This window comes from Lepisosteus platostomus, chromosome 12 (genome assembly GCF_059453375.1).
Source record: "Lepisosteus platostomus isolate fLepPlt1 chromosome 12, fLepPlt1.hap1, whole genome shotgun sequence".
NCBI classification, from domain to species: Eukaryota; Metazoa; Chordata; class Actinopteri; order Semionotiformes; family Lepisosteidae; genus Lepisosteus; species Lepisosteus platostomus.
This window is the reverse complement of record NC_142622.1, coordinates 17,511,006-17,537,527: the sequence shown is the minus strand read 5'-3', so window position 1 is coordinate 17,537,527 and position 26,522 is coordinate 17,511,006. Positions and strand designations below refer to the sequence as shown.

At 37.2% G+C, this 26,522-nt stretch overlaps 1 protein-coding gene across 3 annotated transcripts; it reads right to left on the bottom strand.

Annotated features, from left to right (window-relative positions):
- Nucleotides 1-89: 89 nt before the first annotated feature.
- On the bottom strand, nucleotides 90-26,522 carry tppp (tubulin polymerization promoting protein). 3 transcript variants are annotated; one of them, XM_088601247.1, is made up of 5 exons: nucleotides 26,285-26,522; nucleotides 11,043-11,118; nucleotides 10,149-10,460; nucleotides 5,025-5,178; nucleotides 90-3,204 (listed from the first exon to the last, which is right to left on the bottom strand). In XM_088601247.1, the coding sequence occupies exons 2-5, from the start codon at nucleotides 11,096-11,098 to the stop codon at nucleotides 3,004-3,006; spliced, it is 723 nt and encodes a 240-aa protein (XP_088457373.1). In that variant the 5' UTR covers nucleotides 11,099-11,118; nucleotides 26,285-26,522; the 3' UTR covers nucleotides 90-3,003. The 3 variants fall into 3 exon arrangements, with proteins under 3 accessions (XP_088457373.1, XP_088457374.1, XP_088457375.1); XM_088601248.1 differs by lacking the exon at nucleotides 26,285-26,522 and adding an exon at nucleotides 12,095-12,415; XM_088601249.1 differs by lacking the exon at nucleotides 11,043-11,118 and having other exon boundaries at nucleotides 26,285-26,518.

The window sequence follows — 26,522 nt, the reverse complement described above, 5'->3', positions numbered from 1 at the left end:
CAAAGATGGTTTTTGAAATGAAAATCTGTAATTAACTTTCATTCACGTTCATGTAACTTTGCTTTCTATTTCACACAATAGACAGTGTATAGGTATTCCATATCTACATTTATTATAAAGTACAGCACCAAAGAACACATCTGCATGCACTTGGGCACCACTTAGCAAAAAATTCATGTTTTTGGAAAAGTTAGACTAGTCTTAAAAAAAGTACATCTTAATTTTCTTTTATCAATATGTAACAACACATTATATCAAATTAATTAAGATGATGTTCAGCAAATGCACTAGCTCTGTAGGTTTAATGTATTATTAGTCTTAACCACCGCCATCCATATACAGCACTTTTGCCAGTGCATCCTCACCTTCAATTGAATAACTACTGCTCCAGGAATAGTACTGGAATATGTCTGGAAAAATAGATTTCTTAAAAAAATATCCCATGATGTTAATGTTTTAATCCCCTGTTGATTCCTTTCTTTTAAGGAAAAAAAAACATGACCTGCTAGATTTTTTACAATTTCTGTACATATCCACATCAACACAGCAAACATTACACTTAAGGAAGCACTTCATCATATCTTCAATGGCTTTCAGGGGTCAAATAGTAGTGTCTCACCAATTTACTATAGATTAGGAATCAATTTCTGATTTCATCTGATTTCCGAAGCTAAGCAAGCTGAATCTGAATCTGAATTGCTTTGGGTTTGTTATTAAAACAGATTTGATCTGATATACATATAACATGTATTTTATGTAATAAGTACATATAAAGAATGTCCTATATTAAATATACTGTACACATTCACTAAGTAGCCTAACTATTAGGATCCCAGAACCCAAGATTCAAACTGTCTCTCAAAAGATATTATGAAGTGCATACTAATATATATTTTGGAAGTGTACATCACTCAGTTTTCATGGAATAAACACAGTTAAAAACTCGCAGTATTTAATCATGCAAATTGCATATTACTGTAAAGTAAAACTTGTGAATGAGGAAGGCTTACAATAAGATGAACTCGTAAAAAGAATTGCATTATGTGAAAACTACCGAAATGTTGTGCTTAAGAACTGAGTTCACCTTAGAGCTAAACAATTAAGTCAGTTAGCGGCAGTATATCGCATGTAATTAAAGAAAAACTTAAGAAACCATACTTAAGATGCTTTAATTCTTAAAATTTAAGCCTATGTAGCTTCAACGAAATGAAGAATATTCTGCTAAAGAAAAACACACCAGCAGTGATTTACTGAATAAGTTAAAGGTATCCAACATTGCTGTGACTGATCCATGCAGAGAGGAAGCACAGCTGTTGGAAGGCAGTGAATATGCAGTCTTCTTCACCTTTTGATATTTTACCCTTCAGTACTGTACAACTAAGTTCAACAGGGAGATCCGAGTGGGTATTTCCTCTTGATGGCCCTTCTTCCCATTAACCATAATGCTCTGAAGCCTACTCCCAGGGTTGGATACCACCAGGCCCAGCTGGAGGGCTTTTGGCTTCAACCACACAGAAAGCCAGTGGGCAGAGCCGCATTGTGGACACAAACTGACCGCAGAAAACCCTCGGTGGAGGAAATGAAGCTGCACAGTCTGTGTCCTTTCAATATACACAGTATATCTGGGGAGGTGTTTCACTGCCTACATATCCAAAAACAAATCTCAACTCTCATTTCCATTTGGACATAACGGAAAAGTCCCCACTGCACACTCAGATGTGCACAGAGGGCTCAAGACCACAACTAGTCCTTTGTACAAGATTTAAATTAAGAAAATAAGATTAAAATGCAAACAGTCTGTGTGGTATTCCTTACCAAAGCAGAGAATGTCAAGTCTACATTTTAAATTAAATTGATCATGTTAAAATATATACATGAAGAGAACAGTCAATTAAAGTTAAAATAATAAAAGTTAAAATACTTAAGCCCATATAATGTTTATAATGACTAAAATTTGTTTTGTTCACCACATTAAATTAAAATAGAAATACACTTAAAGACAATACAATAGATGCGTGACACAGAGTTATTTTAATGGTAGCTGGTGTTGTTTTCCCAAATAAACGTTTTCAAACATCACATTAAGGTACAGTACCAATATTTTTTTTCATTAAGTTCACAGCAAGTGGACGATCTAAGACCAAATTTTAAGACCAAAAAAAATTATCGATAGGGTCTTTTTTAACGTGAACAATACACGTTTTTGTTTATCAGAATTTCTAAAGGGTAATTGCTGTAGATTTTTTTTAAATGAATTATGTGAACCAACAGACATTTTGCCTCTTTAAAGGTTCAACTATATAAGTGACCTAATTAAAGTTTGGGCTATTTTGTCCCCAGTATGATAGCTCAATCTGAAGACCATGGACTGTACGTTTTGTATCCCTGAGTCCCTGGATGTCTTCGATTACATTGAATAATTTCAAAAGAAAACACCAAATGTGTACAGACACCACACACCGTACATAGAAGTTAGAAAACGGGCTGGGAAAGACAAGGAAACAAAAAAAGGTACATGTTTCCTCAGTGCCTTAAACATTGAGCCTTACTATACTATTTTGAGTTTCTTCAGCGTTACCATAAGAAATTACCTGAATAGCTGAAGGGTTACGTATTCACATGTGAAAAAGCAGTTACAAAGTGCAAATACGCAGCATCTTTTTCACGCACAGCTCTTTTATACGTGGCATCATGTCCTAGCAGGAGAATAGCAAAACTATTTTTTTTGTTTCTTCCAAAGATGGTGAGCACATCACTAGATGGAACAGATGAACAGACCAATTACAGCTTTGACCTTGAAGCTGTAATATCGTCATCTTGAGGAATGTGTGCTGTAAATGTCTTTTTTTATGCAGATGTAAAACTGATTCCAGTTCCTGCTTGATAAAGCACTAGAGCTTAGAAAGTCTCTTGCCCCAACCGACTACGTGGGCTTTTGTTCACGAGTGGGAAGATAAAAGCCCGATCCTCTTTGATTACGTCCCTGTTGCGGTTTTCGTCGCATTAAATCTGTTTTGCTCCTTTCACCTTCTGATCATAAGTGCCGGCGTGTTTATACCCGGGGACGTAGCCGGACTTGTCCACGAGCTCCACGCGGCCTGCTTTTCCTTTCCCTTTGCCCGTTTCGTCAAACCTTTCCTTGTGGGAGCCAGTGAACCTGGACGTGTCTGTCAGCCGGCTCACAGTAGGGGAAGCCACAGCTTTCTGTGAGAAGGCAAAAGTAGAGAGGAGGGGAAATGTTTTAGGAATCGAAAGGTGGTGGACAGTTATTCTTACAGAAGACGGGATCTGAGCCCTTTGATATGCAGTAATGCTTGGAAGACATTTTCAACTTTATTTTCTTTAATTTTTTTACCAGCTCTGATTCAATCTGGCAATTGAAGCAGAGGCTTTTAGCATATCTTAAAACAATGCAGGGAAAGAGACACTCTTTATTGAAAGCAGTTAGAAAACCACTAGAGTTTAAACCCTGTACATGAAAATACAATAAGAAAGCAGATAAGGAATTTCCTAACACATACTTGGTTGTAACTTTCTGCAAAATATTCATCTTTCTTTTCAGATCTCAAGGGACATGTATCTTGAAAACAGGATTTTCATGCTACTGTATATCTCATGTTTTCTAATGTGAAATTGTGAGTACCTGCCACAACCACCAAGCTTCACATAAAAAAAAATTAATGTAGAAAATGAAAGAACAAATTCCAGAACTGATCTGGAACAGAGTCAAAGTGCAAATACACTGTTATTCATCTGAAATAAAAAAAAATAAGTGAAGCATTAATTCTGAATCCAGCAGCAGTTCATACCTTTTCTGCAGTCTTCCTCTTTGAATTAAGTAAAGTTGCACTTAAGGGCTGCTTCCACCAGGGGGAAGCCAAGATCTCTGTGTTGCATATTTGCTGCTTCAAGTATTTTTGAGCCCATTAAATACATTAAACTTAAAAATATAGAGGCATTTCATATAGAGACATTCTACCATCTTTCCTTCTTGTTTGCCAAGTTTTCATATACAGTGCAGTCCGTAAGTATTTAGAAAGTGACACAATTTGTGTTGTTTGGGCTCTGTACTCCAGCACATTGTATTTGAAATGAAACAATGACTATGAGGTTAAAGTGCAGAATGTCACCTTTATTTCAAGGGTATTTATGTCTATATTGCATGAACCATATAGGAATCACAGCCCTTTTTATACATAGTCCTCCCATTTTAGGGGACCAAAAGTAATTGAACAGTTGGCAACATGAGGACCAATGAAGTGTCAATGCCAGTAAAGCAGGCCATCATGAGGTTGAAAAATCTGTTCTCAACTGGCCAAGTCATTTACCTGAACTGAATTCCACTAAGCATGCATTTCACTTACTGAAGACAAGACTGAAGGCAAAAAGCCCCCGAAACAGGCAGGAACTGAAAATGGCTGCATTACAGGCCTGGCAGAGCATCACCAGGGAAGATACCCAGTGTCTGGTGATGTCTCTGGGTCGCAGACTTCAGGCAGTCATTGATTGCAAAGGGTTTGCAACCAAGTACTAAACATTACATTTTTATTTAAGAGTATGTTAATGTATCCAATTACTTTTGGTCCCCTGAAATGGGAGGACTATGTATAAAAAGGGCTGTGAGTCCTATATGGTTCACCCAATACAGACGTGTATACCCTCGAATTAAAGCTGACACTTTGCACTTTAACCTCATAGTCAATGTTTCATTTTAAATCCAATGTGCTGGAGTACAGAGCTAAAACAAAAATTGTGTCACCATCCAAATACTTACGGACTGCACTGTAGCTTTTCCTTCTTGAAAATAGTGATTATCCAATTTTTTGTGCAACTGAATAACAATAAATGAATAAATACTAATTAAAATTATTAAAAATGTATTAATTAAATTAAAATGATGATATTTTTATTCTATTTATTTACCCATCACAGTGTTATCACAATACGTGTTGTCCTGCTGTCTGTATGGAGAGAATGTAAGCATCAATCAACATAATGTGACTTGGAATTTAAAGACACCTCACCGTTACACCAGATATGATGGGGGATTTTCCTTTGATCATTTTAAAAACCTCTTCAGCAGCATCCTCTCCAGACTTGTCTTTAAAGCGCTTCTTCGCAAGTTCCCCCAGTGCTTCTTTGAACTGGTCAAATGTGATTGTCCGGCAAGATTTCTTCCTGAAATGCATCAAATGATAAACATGTCCATTATTCCACATTAAAAGAACTGCATGCAATGATTTCAACTTTCAGTCTGCTTGCTTTCCTCTACAAAAGCACTGATTTCTAAAGTTGAGCGTTTAGTCATTCATTCTAAAAACAAAATGTTAAGCTTCTTTTTTTACAATAATTTTCACTTGGATTGAAATAGAAATTCAATAAAAAAGTATCGTAAGCTATATAATGTGGCCCTTCTTAAACAGCATTTTTAAAAACACAGAGCTCCATTTCCCTGTATCTACATAAATAACACTGCTGCAGTTTTTTATATTACATTCTGCCATGTTTAAAGTTATAAGAACACGATAAATCTTGTCATTTTGCTCTTTGGCACTTTAGTAGCTCAATTCATCTAAGCTTCTGTCGAGCCACTTCTTGAAGGAACCCCAAGTTTCAACCTCAACCACCAGGCTAGAATGTCTTTGTGTGAAGAAGTATTTCCTATTCTCTGTCCTAAACAAATTCCCTATTCGATTCCTATTGTGACTTAGCTTCGTTATTGGCTGTAAAATAATTCCCTGAGTTGATCCTATCTATACATTTAGGATTGTGTACACTTGGATCAAATGTCATCCCAATCTCCTGTTTTGTTCTAGACTGATCAATCTGGGAGATCAGAAATCATTCTAGTTGTTCTTCTTTAAGCTGTAATATTCTTGTAACACAATATTCTAAATAAAGTATTAGCACTCCACTCCACTAGTAGCAAATATAACTTTCCTGGACTTAAATTCCACACGTATTGGTATGTACTCCCAGTATTTTGCTTATTTTTAATGCTTGTGCACACTTTTGTGCTGGGGACATACAGAAGACAAATACATCAACACCCAAATTCGTTCTGTTCTGAACACCCATGCAAGATGTGTATTTGCCTTTTTCCAGCGTGGATCACTTTGTACACATTCACTTTAAATTTAATCTGTCAAGATGCCCAGTCTGATTTTTTATTTTTATTTGTGTAAAACTCTCACTGTTGTTTCTGTTTGCCACTCCCTCTATTTTGTATCATTTGCAAATGTAAATAGTTTGCTAGCTGTACCAGAATTGCTGATATAGATCAGGAACAGTAATGGCCTCAAAATAGACTCCTGGGGTAAACATCCGTCTGTCCAATTACTCTTTTTTTTACTCTTCGTTTTACTCTTTATGGCAAAGCGCTGTATCCTGTTTTTAAACAGTTCTATAACCCTGTGCATACATTAATCTGGATCCCTCAGACTTTCAATTTGATTCTTAAGTTTTAATCAGAGACCTTATTATTATTTTTGGAAAATCCAATTATATCCTACTGTATGATTTAATTGTGTCAGCTTCTTCTAGTTGAGTATTTTCTATGCAGTTAAAAAAGACCTTCCCTCTCTAACTTCATGATAGCTATCTCTTAAAATACCACTGTTCTGTAAACATGCTTCTCGTTGTGCCCATAAGACTGATTGGTCTGTGGTTTCCTGGTTCAGTTTTTTTCCTGTTTTTTGAAATCGTGTCACATTTGCTGTTCTCCTACTGTACGGTACATCACCCATTCTAGGTGTAATGATAGCTGAAATATTCTAGCTATGGATATATGAGTTACATCTTCCACTTCTTTACGTCTGACTGTGGACAATACTATCAGTATAAAGGTGATTCGCCCCTCGCTGTCAGTTACATACTGATGTTATTATTGATTATTGATGTTTTCAATTGTAATAAGTTGCATGAAAGAAGTTCTTATCTTTTATTATTAATTATCTTGCAGTTTGGTTCAGCTTTTTACTGTTACAGTACTACAAACATGCTTTGTTTTTTTTTTACTCTTTTACAATAGTCTTTGCAGCTGTATCTGTAACTCTCTGTTTCTGTAATTTCCTCTGACTATCTTTATATCATAAGAAATCTGTATATAATAATCTCCTTTTTATTTTATTTTATTTTTTATTAAACAGAATCCTTCAATCCCCAGTTCAGGGCTTACAAGTTCTGCTTCCTTCATTCATAGTCTGTTTTTTCTAAAATTATAAACCTTTGTTTTAGAGTCAAGATTTAAAGATTTTTCATGTTTCTCACAAATTGTCTCGCAGTGCTTTAATAATGTTTTTTGTAAATTCTATTTAGGATCAAAAAGTGCATCTTACCCAGTCTCCAATTTTATAAACTGTATTAAGACGCAGAGTGTTTCCTCACATCTCAGTTTAAATGTGGAAAGTTGAAATCTCCCAGTATTATAACATCACCTTTGCTACATACTGTACCTTCCTAATCTCATTATACAATAAACTACTTGTGCCCATGTCTGCTTTAAGTTTAAATATGACAAACATCTGCTGGAGGGTGTCTCGACTTTAGTCAACCCCATAGCCAGAACTGTATCCAATGAAGAATCTGGTTGGTTACTCAAATACACTACACCTGCTGAAGAACATGAAGTATCATAAAGTCGCATACTCCAGGAAATAATTTAATAATCTTCCAGTACAGGTATCCTGTACCTCAGAATGAGGCACAGCACATTGAATGTGTATGTGATATAAAATTATTTTCAAAGTTTATTACAGGTATCTCCTTCACCTGGATCACCTGGTGTTTCATGAGCCAATAACCATGTTTCCCTGGTTTTTCTGATCATACTGTTTTTTTTTCTCCTGCTGCAACTCTACAAGTTGGCCAGAAAGATGACTGACAACGACTTATTTTATCCCTTCCAACAATGAGCTGCCACAAAACGTCTTTCAAAGTTCATAAAGAATTTATCAAAGAAAACGCAACTAAGAGAAGCATAAATCTAATTTTAAATCTAAAGTTAAAAGCACTTAGCAACAAAAAACAAACAGTCCATTGCCATGGAGATAAATCACCTAAACAAAAGTCTACAAAGGTTCCAAAGTCTGGTGTTACCCAGAAGTTGCTTGCAGTCATAGCAACACACTAGCATAAACACAACTATTTTGGTTTATTATTAAATATACTTCTTCAATGACCTTAGTATCAGCGGTTGTATCAGACCATGTCACAAACTAGTGTATCTTGTTCGTTTAAAGTTTTTTCTCTCGGCAGCACTCCATATCTTAAATCCTCACTCCAGCTACAATATTTGATCTGCTGATGGCAGTTAGCTGTGTTTGTTTGTGTTAAATACTGGATTTAATTTTCTAAAACACATTTTCAATGCATGTTGGGAAGATATGAACACAGATTAGGTAAAATGTCTGTTCCAGAAAGTACAATGTATAAAACAGATTTCAATTATTACAGCAGCTTTAAAATGTTGAAAACATGCTGGAACATATAAACATTAACTTCTGCAGTAGCTGTTTTTAACAGAATGGTGTTTGTTTTGTAAAGAGATTTTTGATCTATGTTGTTTGTGGACAATAGAGTACAGACAAGTACACAAAGAACACCTTTTTACTCTGAAGCATAAGTAGGGTTCACTACACAAAAACTTGCAAATCAGGTTTACTGCGATATTTACACAGACGATGGTTGTGAGACCACATGTCCCTGTACCTGACCAGGCTATTTGACTTGGCTGAGCTAATTTGGGCCATCCTTAGCAAATCCATGTGAAAATGTTTCCCTAAGACACTCTTCCTGGTACTCCAGAAGATCTTGTGTCAATAATGTGCTGGAACCCAACAGCCTTGAGACACTGGTAACACCCACAGAAGTGTGTCAGCTGCCTTGCATGTGGCAAAGGGCAACATTGCAAAATATGGCAGCTTTTCATCATGCATACTAAATCAAACATATTTTCACAAGCTTTGTGCATTCCCATCTGGAACCACAGGCTACTGTAACCAATCAGGTGAGTTACAGGAGGTGAGATAAAAAAGGCATTACAATAGCAGGTTCCAAATCTTCCTTTTACAAAAGGATATTCCTGAACAGCTGTAAACTGTCTAGAAGGGATGTTCTGCTATAACTGTATGCAAGAAGAGAATGGAACAAAAACAGAAATGAATACTCAGGCAATACAGTAGCATCTTACTATTTACATTTTAACATACTTAAGTTTAACAGTGGGAAACAAATGATTGATTTTACTCTATAATTAATAATAATAATTGCTTACACTTATATAGCGCTTTTCTGGACACTCCACTCAAAGCGCTTTACAGGTAATGGGGACTCCCCTCCACCACCACCAATGTGCATCATCCACGCCAAACTTGCAATAATAACTGGTGCAATAAAGGGAGAATGGTCTGCTGTCTGTCCAAATCAGCTACCTAAAACCTTTACAAATAATATGTATTCATACTACTCAATGATGACTGAAAAATAATATATTCAGATTAGCATTGACATTTCTATGTTCTAAATATGCCAGTGCTTGATTTTTTATATTTTTCCAAACAAATTTAGAAACAGGTTGCTATCTGCACTTGCTGAACTTTGCCCACCTCCAAATGAGATCCAACAAAACTTAACTACTGTATTAATATTAGTTACTATGCAAACATTACAAAGGGACCTGTCCTATTCAAAATCTTCTTGACAAAGTCAATGTAGTGGACGTCTTCAGAATGAATAGTGAAACAGGAACCAGAAGACATAGGTGGAAACAATGTGGAAGGATATTTCAAACCAAGAATATGAGGCTCTTCTTTACTCAAAGAGTTGTGACGGTCTAGAACAAGCTACCTAGACATGTTGTTGAAGCTGATACCCTGGCTTTCTTCAAGAAATAACTGTATCAAATCCTTGGATTAATAAGATACTTGCCACCAAACTTGTACCAAACTCAATACATACTGTAGCTTACAAATGAGAAGATGTCAAGTGGCCTCACCCAAGAAAATCCTGACTTTTTTCTGTCGTGTAACGGGAGTAGATTGGACAACTGCACAAAACATGCAACGCTAAATTCTACCCTGAGCTTTGAAATTCTTTCCATCTCCACATTTCAAAGAGACGCTTGTCGGAGAGGAGGCAATACCACGTACTTGACTTTGCTGAAGACGATGTCGACGTCTGTCAGCGTGATGTTCTTGCCATCTATCACCCCGCAGTCTTTGCACAGCTTTGACCAGTTCTTCCCATGCATTTCCTTCCCGGTCGCGCGGGTGTCCCCGTGAATCGCAAACCTCCTGAAGGACTCTTCCAGCGCCGTCAGCTCGGCCGCGGCCCCGTCGCTCGTGCCGTTCGACTCTGAAGACAGCCGTTTCTGCGCCCTGTCCTTCGAGTGCTCGCTGGCTGGCCGCAGAGGTGACTTGTTGACGTGTTTCGCAGTCTTAACCTTATATTCAGCCATTGTGCTGCAAGACAAAGACGACACCTTCTTCAAAACTGGAGTGAAGTCTGCGTTTGATAAATGTGTGGATTCAGTTTCTGTAAGTAGGGTGGAACGTACTGTATGTTAAAGGTTACTATTATCTGTCTCAACTGCCGTTATTCTCTCCTGCACTTGTTGGATACTCTTTTTATGGCATTTTATTATTAGATTGTCCCAAGATAGTTTTGGCAGCACTACTTAGCCTGAATCGTATAGATCATAGTTTTCTGCAATGGGTAGCAAACCGTGTCTGGTTGTGCCACTCATTCCCTCTGTACAGTATGTTCAAATATCAAGCACTAGTTCATCATACAGTGGAATATAAGGAAAACTAGTGACGCTCGCTGCTTCCACTGCCTCCAAATACAAGTTCCCTTCAATCACTGAGGTCCGCCAAACATGTCAATTTGCATTAAGGTTAAATCATTTATTGTTAATAATATTAAACAATGTTATAAGGGACACCTTTTACAATTCATTATTATGCACTAGGAATAACAACAACAACCAAGAATTAGATGTACTGAAAGGATTATGCAGCGTTTTAGTCAAAATTTGGCTTAACCTGCTTGGCTGAGGGCTAACCTCCTGGCCAGAGGATGAAGAGACTAGGACCCCCATGAAGAGTGACCAAGAGGCAGCTGCAGAGGTGGAGATGGGGTCGAGGTAGGATGCAAAAGACGAATGTAAAGAAGAGAAGGGGAAAATATATAGTATTTATTATGTTTTAGGAGAGGAAATGACATCAACAGTGATTGTGAATTTCTGACAGCTCAGTCTGATTGAACCTTTGTTATAAGATCCATTAAAAATAACCACAACTAGCATCAGTACAGAATCATACCCCTACCCATAGCCACATGCCAAAATCAAGCCAAGGAACCTGGAGCTGAAAGGCAGAGGTGCTAAATGGCACGCAACTGTTCCACTATAATTTTTTCAGATTTATTAGAAATAACTAGTATTACCATGATTGAGATCTTAAGACAACTACTAGCTATAGATAAGCCTTATTTGAATAAGTTAAGATTTTTCTACAGAAGTTTATTCTGATTGCTTAATTCTGTCATTCATGGCCAATAATCTCGTGGTTGGTTAAAGAATACATTTCATTTCATTTTATACAGATGAGAAGGGGGTAAATTGGCTTATTTAAAAATTATTGATACTACTTCCTTCAACAAGAAGATCTTTACTGCTTTTGAATATACCATATATTTAGGCATGCAAAGGTTTGACACACATTAAACCTGTTTTTAGTCAACCTAAAATACCTTTTAAGAGTAAGGAAGCAAATTAGAGATATTTCTACCTGCATCATAATTCAGCTGTAAATTTCCTTTACAGCGAGAAGAAGATGCACAAAAATGCTGTAACTCAAAAACGGCAAATTAATTTCGCATACAGAAGTACACTCAAAGCTCCATACAACCCAGGTTAAATACAGTATGTAATGCTTCTTACAACCTGGTAGGAACAAGGCCTGTAAGTTTGTAGGTAAAGTACAAATGTTCACCTTAATAACAAAACAGAAACACACAAATTTTAACTTACGAACAGGTAAGTTAAAATGTTGGTCTTAAAACACAGTTTGAAGAAGGCAAAATATTACCTTACCTTTCAAAAAGCTGCTGGAGCTTTACATCAAGAAGCAAACAGCCTGACTATCTTTGTTACTGCATGGAATCAGATCATTTACATGTCCCTGGTGTTGTTAAGCATGTTCAAGGCTTTGACAAAGGTTATGAAGACTGGTCTTGTACTGTCCTTCTAAATAAAATTTGATTCTGCATCAATTATTATAAGATGTTTAGTTGGCACTGTTGCATGTCTTTTGTCCCAATGTAGAACAGCAGCACTGGTGGAGGTTGTGTGTCTTGTGGCATTCTTGGATGATGTGATGAACACTGCACTATAAGCATAGTCTCACACGCCTTGGGTGGGACCGTAGAATTTTCACATGCACAAGGCCTGCATTCTAAATCTGGAACTGTATTCTTAGGCTTTGGGCAAGATAAACCATGATTTCAAATGTGCTCACTTTATAAAGGTGTGGTTCATCTTTGTAAAATCAAATTGTTATTAAAGTACAATCAATAATTATATCCAGAAGACTGGGAGTCTTTTGTACTGAGCAGGTCAGCTTTAACTGTCTGCTCTTGCAGTGACATCGCTAAAGAACACCAGCAGATAGCCAAGCTTTGGATGGTATGACGACACATTCCTGCACACTGCCCATCTAACAAAAGGCTGCCACATTTGGAATGGTTTCATAAACACTAACTTATTTATCTGTTACAGCCTGCTTTTCATAGCTTAAACATTTGCAAACATCAGTGGTCCAGCAGTTAAGGAAAAGGGCTTGGTCCCAGGACATTCCATGAAAACGAAACCACTCTGTAGTTAATTTAAATTTATTTAGAGCTCATCCCTTCTTTTTGTAAGTCGTTTTAATGTAGAACTATTGTTTTCTAGTTCAATTTTACCAAGATTATATTGGGCAGTACAAGCAAACCTAGAGGTTGCGGTCCAAAAACACTACTCATCTAAAAACTATTCCAGTAATTCAGTTACTTTTAAAAAATAAAGTTTAGCATTGTTCCCTGTTCTTTTTAGCGATCTTGACCTAACGCCAGACTTTGGCATTAATCCACTGTTTTATCACTGTGCTGATCATGCATACAGTGCCTTGCAAAAGTATTCACCCCCTTGGACACATTTTATTGTGTTACAGCATGGAACCATGATGTATTTAACTGAGACTTTTTGCCACTCATCAACACAAAGTACTCTATGATGTCAAAGAGGAAAAAATTATCCAGACATTTTACTAAATTAATTAAAAACTGAAAATAATTTCAATTAAACCACCCTCCCCCCAGAGTTAACACTTTGGGGGACCACCTTTGGCAGCAATTACATGAGTCTCTCTGGCTAAGTCTCTATCAGCTTTGCACATCTTGACACTGGAATTTTTGCCCATTCTTCTAGGCATATTTGCTCAAGCTCCATCAAGTTGGATGGGGATCAATTGTGAACAGTAATTTTTAAGTCATTCCACAGACGCTCAATCGGATTGAGGTCTGGGCTTTGACTGGGCCACTCCAGGACATTAACCTTTTTGGTTTTAAGAAACTCCAGTGTGGCTTTTGCTGTATGTTTCTGTATGTTGGAAAATGAATTGTCTTCCAAGTCCCAGGGCTCTTGCGAATTACAGCACATTTTCCTCCAGGATTTTGCTGTACTTATCTCTATCCCTTTTCCTTCTATCTTTATGAGTTTTCCATTTATTATTTTGAAATCATGTGAAACACCTCAACTGCACACAGGTGGGCTCCAGTCAATTATGTGACTTGGAGAAGAGACTTGGTTACTTCAGAGGTAATTTAGGTGTGTCAAAGCAAGGGGATGAATGCTTTTTGCATTCAATTACTTTCAGTTTTTTATTTTTAATTAATTTGGTACAATGTCTGATTTTTTTTTCACTTTCACATTATAGAGTACTTTGTGTTGATGAGTGGCAATAATTCTCAGGTAAATACATCATGGGTCTCCACTGTAACACAATAAACTGTCCAAGGGGGGTCAATACTTTTGCAAGGCATTGTATATTCTGATCTATCAAACATTTACTGTACACTGCGGTAATCACAAAAATATATGTGGGTTTTAAATATAAAAACGTAAAGTTTTTATGTAGCTTGTGGGCATATGTAAGGAGGTATCTGATATTGTTTAAATACATTCATTTGTATCTATTACATAATATACAGTATATTAAACAAGAACAGTTTTTATACTTTTTGCCTAAGAACAAATTTTACTTCACTTTTTCTAATTCCACAGAATTGCCAAGTTGATATTGCAAGTTTGTTTTTTGTAAATGAACTAAATGCGAGGTGCATTTGCCTTTTGTCTCATGTTTTGCTCTTTCTTGATAGATCTGCAGATTTCTGTTATAGTGAAACTGAAACCGTTTTCTGTAAAACAAATTTCACTCAAAGCAAAACATTTTGAAAATCCCTCTGTGTCTGACTGATAAACAAGGAAATCAGAATTAAAGATAAAGACATGGCAATACAAAAATGTGTTGATCACTTAAAAAATTAAACTTAGTAAAAAATGGCAAAATGTGTGTAATGCATTGGTGAGACAGTTTAGGTTCACAGTGCTGTATTTGGTACTGACCTCCGTTATATAATAGACATTGTAGCATAGCAAGTGTCTAATATAATAACTGTCTAATAATCAAAGATCTGGAATGGACAGTAAGATTTCTTTTTCAGTAAAATCTCCAAAGGTCAAGGAATAAACTAAGGGCTCAAGCCTTCATAATAAGCAGTTGATGGGGAGTAGGCTGCTAGACGTTCTGTGTTTGGTATTGGATTTTGTTTTTGTTTTACCTTTTTGTTCCTGCAATCAAGTAATCAAATGGCTTGTTTGCACAGGGTGTGAAATCAGTGCCTATTTCTGATGTTCAGTGGATGTGGTTGAAACCTCAGGCAAGCACGTGCATACAGCTCTTCACAGCTAGCTCCAAATATAGCCTTGCCGTAGAAAAAAAGACATCGTCCCACCACAATTCTTTTACAGTTTCACATTCTATAGCGATTATCAAATAACTCCTTGAAGAAAGTACTGTAGGCACAAACTGGCACTGTACACCTCAGACATAACAAAGAATGCAGCTTTATGTGAATTTGCATTACACCTATGAACATTAGAATGCACAATGGATCTACTGTATTTGCATGGGACTGGGATGTTTTTGCATGGGTAATGTGCTCTCTTTATTAAATGAATAACCCTTACCAAACAGTGAAATGAGCCTATTCAATTTCACAGTGCTATTAGCATCTTCTTTCCAAAAGATCGTTTAACATCAGAATAGTGCATGGGACTTCAAGATCCATTTAAAAGACATGTTAAATCTGCTGAAAAGGTCCAAACTGTCAATCAATTGAACTATAATTAATCATTTTTGTTTTTAATTTTCTCTGGTGTTCAATGCTTTAACACAATCATTTAGTGAAATTCCCTATATACAAATAAAGAATAAAAATTGCATATTTGTATCTTCCATGCAGATACAAAAATGCACCAGAAACAACGGTGCTGAGTTGACAAAATGAATAAAAATCTCTCAGTATGTCTAGACTAAGGTATTTTAACAGTTACAGTATGTTTCAATAGCATTATGTTTCCAAGCAATCGTGAAGTCCTTCTCAATTTCACTTTCTAACACTTACTGTCGATATGCAATGGAGTTCTCTGTTTTCTTGAATAAGGCATATACTCTATTCCAATTTCTTCTTATGAAATCTACCTTCACCACAACTGATACCTGGATTTCCTAATAGCTTTGAAAACCGTTAAGGTCAGCATTAGTCAAACACTTTCTGAAAGGAAAGGGAAAGTTTTACACCAAGCCAGTATAACCAAACCTGAAAAGGCTATGTTACAGAAGTACTGAGAACCAGAATATAATAAAAGAGAGGAGCTCATTCAACCCATCTGGTAGTTAGTATTTAATTGATCCCAGGTTCTCATTCAGCTGTTTTTTGAAGGAAGCCAGTATACCGGCCTCAACATGGCTGGGAAGCTTGTTCCACACTCCCACAGGGAGGACTGATACTACATTAAGCATCAAGTGGATGAGCAGTACTTAAATGTGGCATGGCCACTGTGCTTAATGTGTGTACTCTTCTCTCTCTCATGGTGCTCAGGTTTCATCCCTCCAAAAACATACTGTTTAGTTTACTGTCAGTGCTAAATTACCCATGAGGAGAATGGGGGAAGCCTTTTTCTCACTGGTCTTCTGTGTCCAGAGCAGGTTCACATGATGAACTACAAGTGGAAAAAGTCAAATTCGGGTATCAAATTGAATTACAAAAAAAAGCAGGACTAATCAAACAACTGGACGTCCTGTACATTAGCAGTAAATTTGTTTCTGGATATATCAAAGTCACTGTTTTGACTGAGCTCAGTTTCCCTTTCTGCAAATCACAGAATCCCATGATGAGGATTTTTAACTTAAATACAGATTTCCTACATATTATTTTTTCCATAATCTGGAAGGTGATGGTCAAGTTAAACACCGAAGAACACTTTCTGTTTTGTTTTGTCATTTTACATTAACTTCAACAAGAAATATATTGATATGAAAAACCCAGTTTACTATTTTTGACAGCATTCAAAGCAGCTTTCAACTGATTCTTATCTCATGATTTTTCTTTGACACTGATTGAAGTTCACAAAGTTATGTTACTACTTTAAGTGTGGAGTGTGGAGTTTAACTGTGTTACTGCTTTAACTCAATGTATGCATCTCTAAACTACGTACAGTATAGACAAACCTGGACCTTCCCCTACTAAACTTTTTAAGATGTTCGTTAATCCAAATAGAGGCTGCATGGTGGCACAGTGGTTAGCGTTCTTACTCTGCAGAATGGGGGGCCCTGAGTTCAGAACCTGGGGTGCTATCTGTGTGGAGGTCTTATGTTCTCCCCCTTTTGGTGCGAGTGTCCGCTGTCCACTGAGTGCTCTGGTTTCCTCCCACAGTCCAGAGACAGGCTGATGGGTTCACTGGCTTCTGGCAAAACTGGTCCTGGCATGAGTGTGTGCATGTCTGCGTCTCTGTGTGCCGTGAGATGGTCTGGAGTCTCATCCAGGGTGTATCCTACCTTGCACCCATTACTTGCCATGGCTCCTGAACAGGACCAAGTGGTTGGAAAATGGATGGTTGGACGGATGGATTAATTAGATAGAGATCTGAAGTGTCCTTAGTACTCCTGAGATCAATCCTTTGGATCTTTTGCTAAAAAAATCACTAGATCAGCAGCAAAAAAGGCAGTAGCGAAAGCATCAGGTGAAGAAAAAGAAAACTTTCAGCTGTACTAAAATAAATCACATTAATTATGTACTATGGCTTCCTGCAGAACTTAATCACAATGACCTCTGACCTCTGCAGCTGGCTAGGTCACATTAGTGGGAGTAATGGCCTTTCACTTGATACTTATGCTCTTCCATTACTGAATCACACAGCACAAAGCACCACATCCCAAGGGATGAGTGTGAATCTGCTTGGTTCCCCTCATTCAGCACAGAAGAGCAGGGAAAAATGGTCCTGGATCAACTTATTGCAAGAAATGGAAATTGAACATTCATAAAAATTAAGATGGAAGAAACTTAGACAGGGCGGGCACCTAATGTCTGCATTACAGATGTGATACTGTCGAGAACCATCACAAACCTTCAGCCATTTATGAGACCCCTACAAGCTGTGTTTATAAAAAAAATGTTTAAAATGCGGAAATAAAAATAATATAGCTTTTTTTTTACTGCTGTTGCGCCAGGTCATTACCAATCAGAAGCAGCGAGACCTGGAAGGTCCTGCTCAAGGTTAACTGAGCTGATTGGTTTTTCATTGCTTGTTGATCGAAATAATTAATCTATCAGGTTTTTAGGTTGCTAGAATCCAATTGCCAATCATTATCACATTATGCAGGAATATCAGATATCAGAAGCTAATACCAGATCAAGAAAGAATATCAAAATTTAAAAAGTTAAAAATAGGAGATCATCCAGACCAGTGGGTGGGGTGTGAGTTTTTTCTCTTTTTCCTAATGCTTCTGGAACATAGACACATTTTACCAATGCAATAAATGCCTATGGTTAAATATACTATAGACTAAATGTGTACTAATTCAGAAGTACAGTACATTCTGACCACATCATATTAAAGAGGTAAAGTTACATTCATATGTTTTCTTAACAAGACTAGTTTTAAAAAATATTCAAGACTGCTGCATTTAAAGAGGGCTTAACCAGGGATCTAATACTATTGGCTTCACAATAGCATGACCCTTTGTTACAGAGCTCTGTGACATTTGAAAGATGCTCTCAAAGATTCTTTTAATAGACCTAGATACGTCCAAATAATCAAGCCTTGTGTGAATCCGAGAAAATAAAACTTGCACTGTACATACAGTACCACAGCAGGCCATCAGGAACAACGAAGAGATAAAGTGGGAATTCATCATCCCCAGCACTGGGCTTGCGTGGGCCTCGAGCATATTGTACTCCCATCTGCTCAGAATCAGCCATCACCGAGGAATGCATCTGTGCTGGAATGTTTCCACCCGGCTGGCTCCAAATCAACGAGATACAACACAGGTTTATTCAGCATTGTTCCAGGCCTGACACCCTACTCAGTGCGGTCCTGTGCTGGCTGCACACATGACATCATCCCACGCTGAACTGGAAGGATGGGACCAAGCTATTTTTAATCGTTTGTTTGTACATGTTGGTATTCTTCGGACCTCAGGATGACACTTTTAAGCCCTCACACATCCCTTCTTTAGAAATAACATATTAAAAAATCTAATTTGGGACTTACCACTGCATGCTACCAAGAAAAATCTGTTCACCTTCCTTGATGAAGAAGAAAAACTGATTAAAGGTTTACTACATTAAGAAACCTTAAATCTTAACTTTAATTTCTTCCATTACTTACTAGTACCAATATTATGATCTGCATCTTGGCTTTATCACATAATGGGCAAGGCAATTTTGAATCATTAAGAAACATTAAAACAGAAGTCTAGAGAGGGCTCATTCATATTGCTCATTATCAAGTTCTGCAGTTTTCCTGAGTAACATCACTCTTAGGTCTTCTAACTCTCCCTCAGGGAGAACTCTGTATCGAACTACACTATCAACCTGAAGAGTCAAAACAGATTAACATACTGTATGTCCATTAAAAACACTAACAACGGTTTGACTGCTTCTCATTAATTTGTCTGACACTTAATCCAAAGTGGATTACAACAGACCCATTTATATACAGTAAACGCATATTTCATTTGGAGCTATTCATTTGAAACACCTTGAGCCCACACTCTCCCAGTTACAAACCTAGAACCCTAACCACTCCATACTGCTGCCCTGCACTTACAAACTTATGAAGGGTAGGACTGCTGTAGAAGACATTTGTGAAACAATAGCATGGAATACAGCACAATGTTTCCATATACATACAGTATACCTGTATAATCTAGTGTAAAAGAATTCCAAACACACTTTTTAAGTCAATAAATAGAGCTAATGGTGAAAGTATATGCCACCTACAGTCAGATGCAAGAAAAGTACAGTGAAGAAGATTTTCCATCTGGGTTTAAAGCATTCGACTGCAGGGCGTCAGCCTTCCAAATGTCAAGAGGTAGAGGTTTCTAGTGGTAAGAAGCACTGTTACAGAACAATTACAGAACTAAAAGGCCCCACTGACTGAACTCTTTACTTTAAAAAAGTCAGGAATACTCAATCTTTTCCTACTTATAGTAGGACAATACTTTCAAGCACACCCAGCTATTGATTGCTAGGCTGACAATTAGGTTGAATTACATATTGACATCACTGGCAAACAGTCTGGATAATGTTTCACCATCAAGACATGTTTTCACATAATCCTAAATACAGTATATGTGATGATAATAATTAGCAGCTCTTCACAATACGTGCAGTAGATCCGAGAAAGGTCAGAACAAGTACTTGACACTCAACAGCTTCATACTGTAAGTAACACATACTGAGAATTAAATTACACTTCAATTAAATAATATATACTAAAAAGCATTAGGGTATAGTTTGTATTTTCTGTTTACGTGGGTCTCCTCCAGGTGCTCGGGACTCCTTGCACAGTTCCAAGACATACTGGTACTGTAGGTTAATTGGCTTCTGGGAAAACTGGCCTGGCGTGAGTGTGAGTGTGTGAGTTTGTGTCTGTGTGTATCCTACAATGGACTGGCATCCCATCCTAAGTTGTATCTTGCCTTGCGCCAATGGTATCCCGTGATAGTCTCCATCTCACCTGCGACCCTTTACTGGATAAAACTCTTAGAAAATGGATGGATGAAAAGCATTAAAAACCTAACAACTATTAGAACTAATAGCATCTGTTGCATTTTTAATGCCTCTTAGTATAGATTTGATCTCCATCATTTGACAGCTTTTTGGTTTCACAACGTTTGATGTTAAAGCTTTCAGTTACAGTATACAATGCCTTAGTAACTCTTAAAGTATATTTATTTCAAAATGTACTTGCTTCCTTCTTCACAAAAAGAGGCATAATATCTAGTCTGTTCCGCATTAACTTTGCTTATATGACTCCCATATCTGGTGTAGACCTGTCCGTGAAAGTTCATAAGCTCTTTGTGGTATGATTGAACACATTTAAAAGATTAAAAGAGATGCACACCACTTTTTCCTGCTGGCACTCAATCTGAAAAGAAACAGATTTCGTTTTTCTCAAAACATTATCGTCATGCCTCCAATAATCCTTTCAATCAATACACATCACAGTGATGCACCACCAGTTTCACTAAAGCTTAGGTATAAGGTCATTATTGTACTATACCATGTGAAGGAGTTTTTATCAGAAAGAACGCTTCAGTATTGTGCTGAAAATGATACTGTATCAATTAACATCTCATCAATAGATGTCAGAATACCTTATGTAGCCTGGATGAAACAAGAGGGGAGGACCTACCAAAATCACCTGAGGTACAATTTTTTAACAAATATATCTTAAAAGAGGTAATGAAGTGATCCGCATGAGTAAGGCTAGTTCTTGCAATATTTCAGACATACCTAAGATCATAATCAATAAAATTGTATTTTTTCTTTCATATTTTTGCAATATGTATGCAATATACATACTATCTTTGTAATACAATAGATGTACCGTATGTGTGCATTCAAAATTTATCAGCAACTTTTTCAAAAGAAGTTGACTCTACCCATTCCAAAATTTTATATGCGTCGAAATAGCAATAGCACTCTGAAATGTGTATGCAAATCAACTCAGATGCTGACCTTCTAAGAGAGACACTTGACCGTGTTTTGCAAGTGATAGGTGTCCAAGTATGTGAAAACTTGCTTGGGGTCTACCAGTGGTGTATTCACCCGTGCAAACGGACAATTTAGCAATTAAAGATTAGCAAATCAACATCTAAATCAGTCTATCTTGACCATTTGCATTATTTTGCATATCATGTAGCTCATATATACAGTACATTACATAGTTACAGAGATAGATATTCAGAAAACTAAATGTTCTTTCAAAAATATGGTATATATCCATATAATATACCAGATATGGGAGTCATATAAGATCTTGCAAGATTGTCAGCACTTTTGAATCCTGCCTTAAAATTCACTTAATGTGCTATATAAAATAAAGATTATTTGTTTTTTTCATCTAAAGACTTTTTAAAGATACCACCATCTTTTCTTTTAGCCACCCTTATGCATTCTTTTACTAAGATACTGTATAAGAACAGATATTGTACACAGCAGCTGCTGCCAGAACTACTGAGCTTTTCTTTACTGTACTTCACTCAACTGTCCAAGATGGCATCTCTTATACCAACAGCACTACAACACAGCACTCACTTAATGTAAACACCTAGACTTTTTCAGCACATCTTACAAACTTCAGACTCCATTCTCATGACATATTGACTTGTAACAGTTTGTAGCACTAGAACAAGACCAAGAATCCATCCAGAGATGTATTTGACAGAAACTGGGCAGCCAAGGAAGATCTTCAATGTGCATAACTTGGAGCAAAAAAAGCAGCTCTCAGAGAAATGTCTCTTTTCATTGCTGTGCATGGGCATCCAACTAAACTGTGCAAAGATGCACAATGCTGCACACAGGGGAGCACGTAGTCTCGGTATGTGAATGGAGCAAGTGTGTCTTCTCTTGTGAGCCATGGGTAGCTGTGCACCGTGTCATTTGGATAGATTTTTGCATTCCAGCTCAAAAAAGGTAAACTATTCTTTCCATAAACAAAGGAACTCATTTGGCTACATGCGATCACCTAGAGAACCCCCTGCCAAATCCACGACCAAGCTGAAGGGCTGAGATTAGAGCTCTGCAGCCTACAAAATCCATACATTATGGCTGCAGCAGGAGGAAGCCAGCTGCCCTTTAGCCACAATTTCATGTAAAAATCGTCGCTAGTGTTTAAGAGTTAGACGTGGCTGTTTCTTCTTAAAAAAATAACCACTTGGCAGCCACAATAATTGCACCGACAATGGTTTTAAACAAGCATGAGCAACAAATAGCTTTATGAAAACATTACCATATACATGTAACCTTGCCAGATTGTGCAAAGAATGGCTACTTAAGCAACCTTTTTAATTAAATGTCTTATTTTCCGTGGACAGTGAGTCTCAACCCCACATCCCTGCACACTTCACTTTAAAAATCTCAATATGGTTGAAGCAGTATTTCAGCAAGGGAAGACAAAAAATAGAACTGAAAATAGTGAAACTTTAAACATTTCAAGATCTGTACAAGATATTTAACAAGCTATTTAGATTAAAATGAGGTACATTTCTTGTTGGAATGTTCCTAGAAGTACAGTACTTAACATTGGTAATTTATGTCAAACAGAATTCTTCCTTTTGCTTCCCAAACACTATTTAAGGTATTTTCCTTACTCCCACTGTTAATTATTATTTTGCTTTCATGAAGCAGGCATTTAGTTTGAGACAGGCAAGCATGTATATCTACAATAACCTTTAGGTTATAGCCTAAAAATGAGAATGCAAAATACACACAATTTTTTTTAAGTTAAAAAGAGCAGAAATCCTGTGAAACTAGAAAAGTCACATAATGCTTGCATCTAATAATTAGTGTGAAAATTAAGACCGTGAAAATCTCTATTCAATAGCATCAGGCTCATATGTAACAACTGTTACAAAATTTCAAGGTTAAGTAACTGCATTCTGAATGAAATATTAGACTTTATAAAACAGAAATTAATTTCTTTGCCATTTTAACACTTCCTGCATTCAATTAATAACTTTTAGATGACTGATTTTTGCTTAAACACAAACTGTTACCACCTTTTAACCAAAACAGTCCACAAATCAATCAATCAATTAAATGTTTCGGTTATATAAAAACAAGCTCTGTAAGCACTGCTGATTGTTTCACCCATCATAATGTCCTTCATGTTTAGTTAAACACTGCATTTAACATAATAAGAAAAAACTGCTGTTTACAATCACATTCATGGAGACTATGAGTGTTTTTTCTAGGATAAATCCATTGTCCTGATAGTAAGAAGTCTGGGGATCTCCAGCTCCAATTAAGACAATGTGTATCCACAGTGGAAGCTGGACCAGCTCAGGGAAATGGTGGTTCACAATTCTTTTTTCTTCTAAGGCTAATCGGAACCTTGAAGTGTTATGCAGGACAACTCTTTCCCATGTCTTACCGAGGCCTCAAATCGGCTGTTTCCATTCCTGTCTCAATAAAGATGCTAAAGGTGACTAATGCATTGTTCACCACTTTGAAGAATGATGCACATTCCCATAGTTCATGTTTCTGGCATTTGCCCTGCTTTCTGTTCTATGATCAGAGAGCTATAGCCTAGGGAGAACAAGCCAGGTATAAAATGATCTCAGACCACAAATGAACCCTTCCATTTTAGTTCTTCTGACACACAGGCTTTACAAGAACAAAACATTCAATCCCTTGTGTGTTTCACACAACAATAAGTGAGTATGTACTGTAGTTTTTATGAAAGCACCATAAGAAGACACTGACTTTATTCCACCAAATATGTATGTAGCAGAGTTAGCTGTCCCAAGCATAAAATGAAAGGGAAGTGCTTTGAGGAGCACTGAAATTTTGTCACATCCAGGTGGGCCCTTGGGAAGCAGTGTCTCAGGGCAATGACAGTCAGGACTTCACAGCTTTAAACAGCTATGAGCCATATCCTGCCTTCATGCGCTACATCCCTATGACACAAGCATATGAGCATAATACACCCCTAGTCAAACACACTTCTAAAATAACAACTCTATTGAAACATACTGTATAAAAGAAATCGACTCATTTCATTGACACTGCAAACAACTGTGGCAAATTCCAAAAGAGTGCTGTTATTTCTTTTACGAGTAAGCTTCAGTGATCTAAAGCACCTTAAATGTTAAATGTTCAAGCACGAAATAAAGTATTGTACTGTATGTAAGTATGTTTGCTTGGCTGGACTTGACAAAGCAGACTAAATATAAGTAAAATGGTTTTACTTTATTGTTTCTCTGACCAGCAACAACCTAGTGTTCACCTTACATAAACTTTATTCCATTTAAGATACAGTAATGAAGAGAAGATCCTATAACTTTTATACAGTATATTGTGCACTGTATTATTGCTTCCAGCTCATTATTCCCTCTCCCACAGGCTTTCTTTGCAGTTTTAAAGAATAATCACATTTCAGAGGTTTTTCTCCAAACCACTTAATGTGTTTAAAGTTTGTGTCCAGTTAGGAATTCTGTTTTAAGAGCTGCGCGTCCTAACGCAGGGAGCGTTCATTTGTCAGCAATCTCTAAAGTGTCCCAACAGTGCTCAGGACAATTTAGTATCTTTTCTCTAAAACACGCGCGAGTGCATTAGACCAGACTCTCCGTTTAGAGTCACTCACCTGATGTTTATGTGGGGCTTTATGATTTAATAACTGCTTCTTTGTCTTTTTTATGTCGCAGCTTGTAAGATCCGAATGTTTTGGTAACATGAGCGTTCTCGATAAAGGAGTGACAAAAATAAACTGATTAGAGGAGACAAAACCGTTTAAAGTGTACATTTTTGTGTTATAAGCTTGTGAAGAAAATACAGTAAATTGATCTGTTGATCTGTGTTAATCCCGTGTGAAACTTTTTCTTACCTCTAGGATTTTCCAGTACTTAAATCTTCTAAACTGGATTTTATCATGACAAATATATATTTTTAAAGAGGCAGCCAATTAACTTGCAGTTAGGTTACTGCTCAAGGAGATGTAAAAGCCGCGGTCAGTTTTATCAATATGTGTTTTATTCTCTTCAAGACAACCCTCAAAAATATTTCTAGAGATGCTTAAGAACAGCCTATCTGGAATCCCCTCTGAGAGCGCTCCCTTCGGGAATGTGCGCTCTAGCTTCTTAAAGTAAGGTAAAAGATAATCGGCGCTGCATTTTAGAAGTATGCACAAACACGTTCAAATAAGCACAAATTCTAATTTTGCTTTGTAAACGGAAATCTTCACACGTTGTTTACGAGAATGCTACTCACAAAAGAATCCCTATGTTAAATGAAATTTCTTAAGTTCCTACACAAGTCAAACGAAATCGCTAGAACCAGCACAGACATCAATACATCAATGAACGTTACAAAATAACTTGAAGTCACACTTTAAGTTGAATCAGCGCTGCATTAATGAAGCCCTAAACGTACAGTAAACAACAGATGCTCCCCTATAGGACGGAAAGAGTCTAGTTATATAAAGCATTAGCTTGCTATCATTTACAGTGCGTGACTATTATTATTGTAAACACAGAACCACGCAGTGACTGCAGCAGTGCACAGGAGGGGATGCTGACTCGATGCAAAGCTCTTTCAATCTTTTCAACAAGCAGCAATAATCTCTTACCAATAAATATGGATTGAAGTGAGTAATATCACACCACGTCCGCAACACACAATAAAAATCAAAACCGAAATTGAGCTTCAAATTCAAGACCCGCTCTCCCCCAAAACAAAAACATTGAAACCTTCCGCTTCCGAATGCTCCTCTGCTGGAACGCACAGCAACGAGTCAAAACTGTAAACTACTAAACATATTTCACACAAAGATAAACCATCTACAGTATGACAGTTCTGTCATCATACATGTCATCACTAACCACGGAAGACACAACAATCCTGCAGTGACAGTGATGGCTGGAGAGGCCATCTGAATCTCATGTACAGTACTCACCTGAATCACTGGGCTGCTGGCGACAAAGACCGACTTTGCTCTCTTTGCTAATCTAAACGTAAAATATCTCTAGCCTCTCTTTGAAAATAGCATCGAGCGTTGTCGTTGAGCTGCTACATCTATCTGTGCGCAGAAAGCCCCTGGAAGAAGCCCAAACACTTTTGCTTTCTGATTGGCCGCGGTTTCGTCAGTTGCATGAGCTACTATAGACTATCAGAGGGGCATGGTACTGGTGATG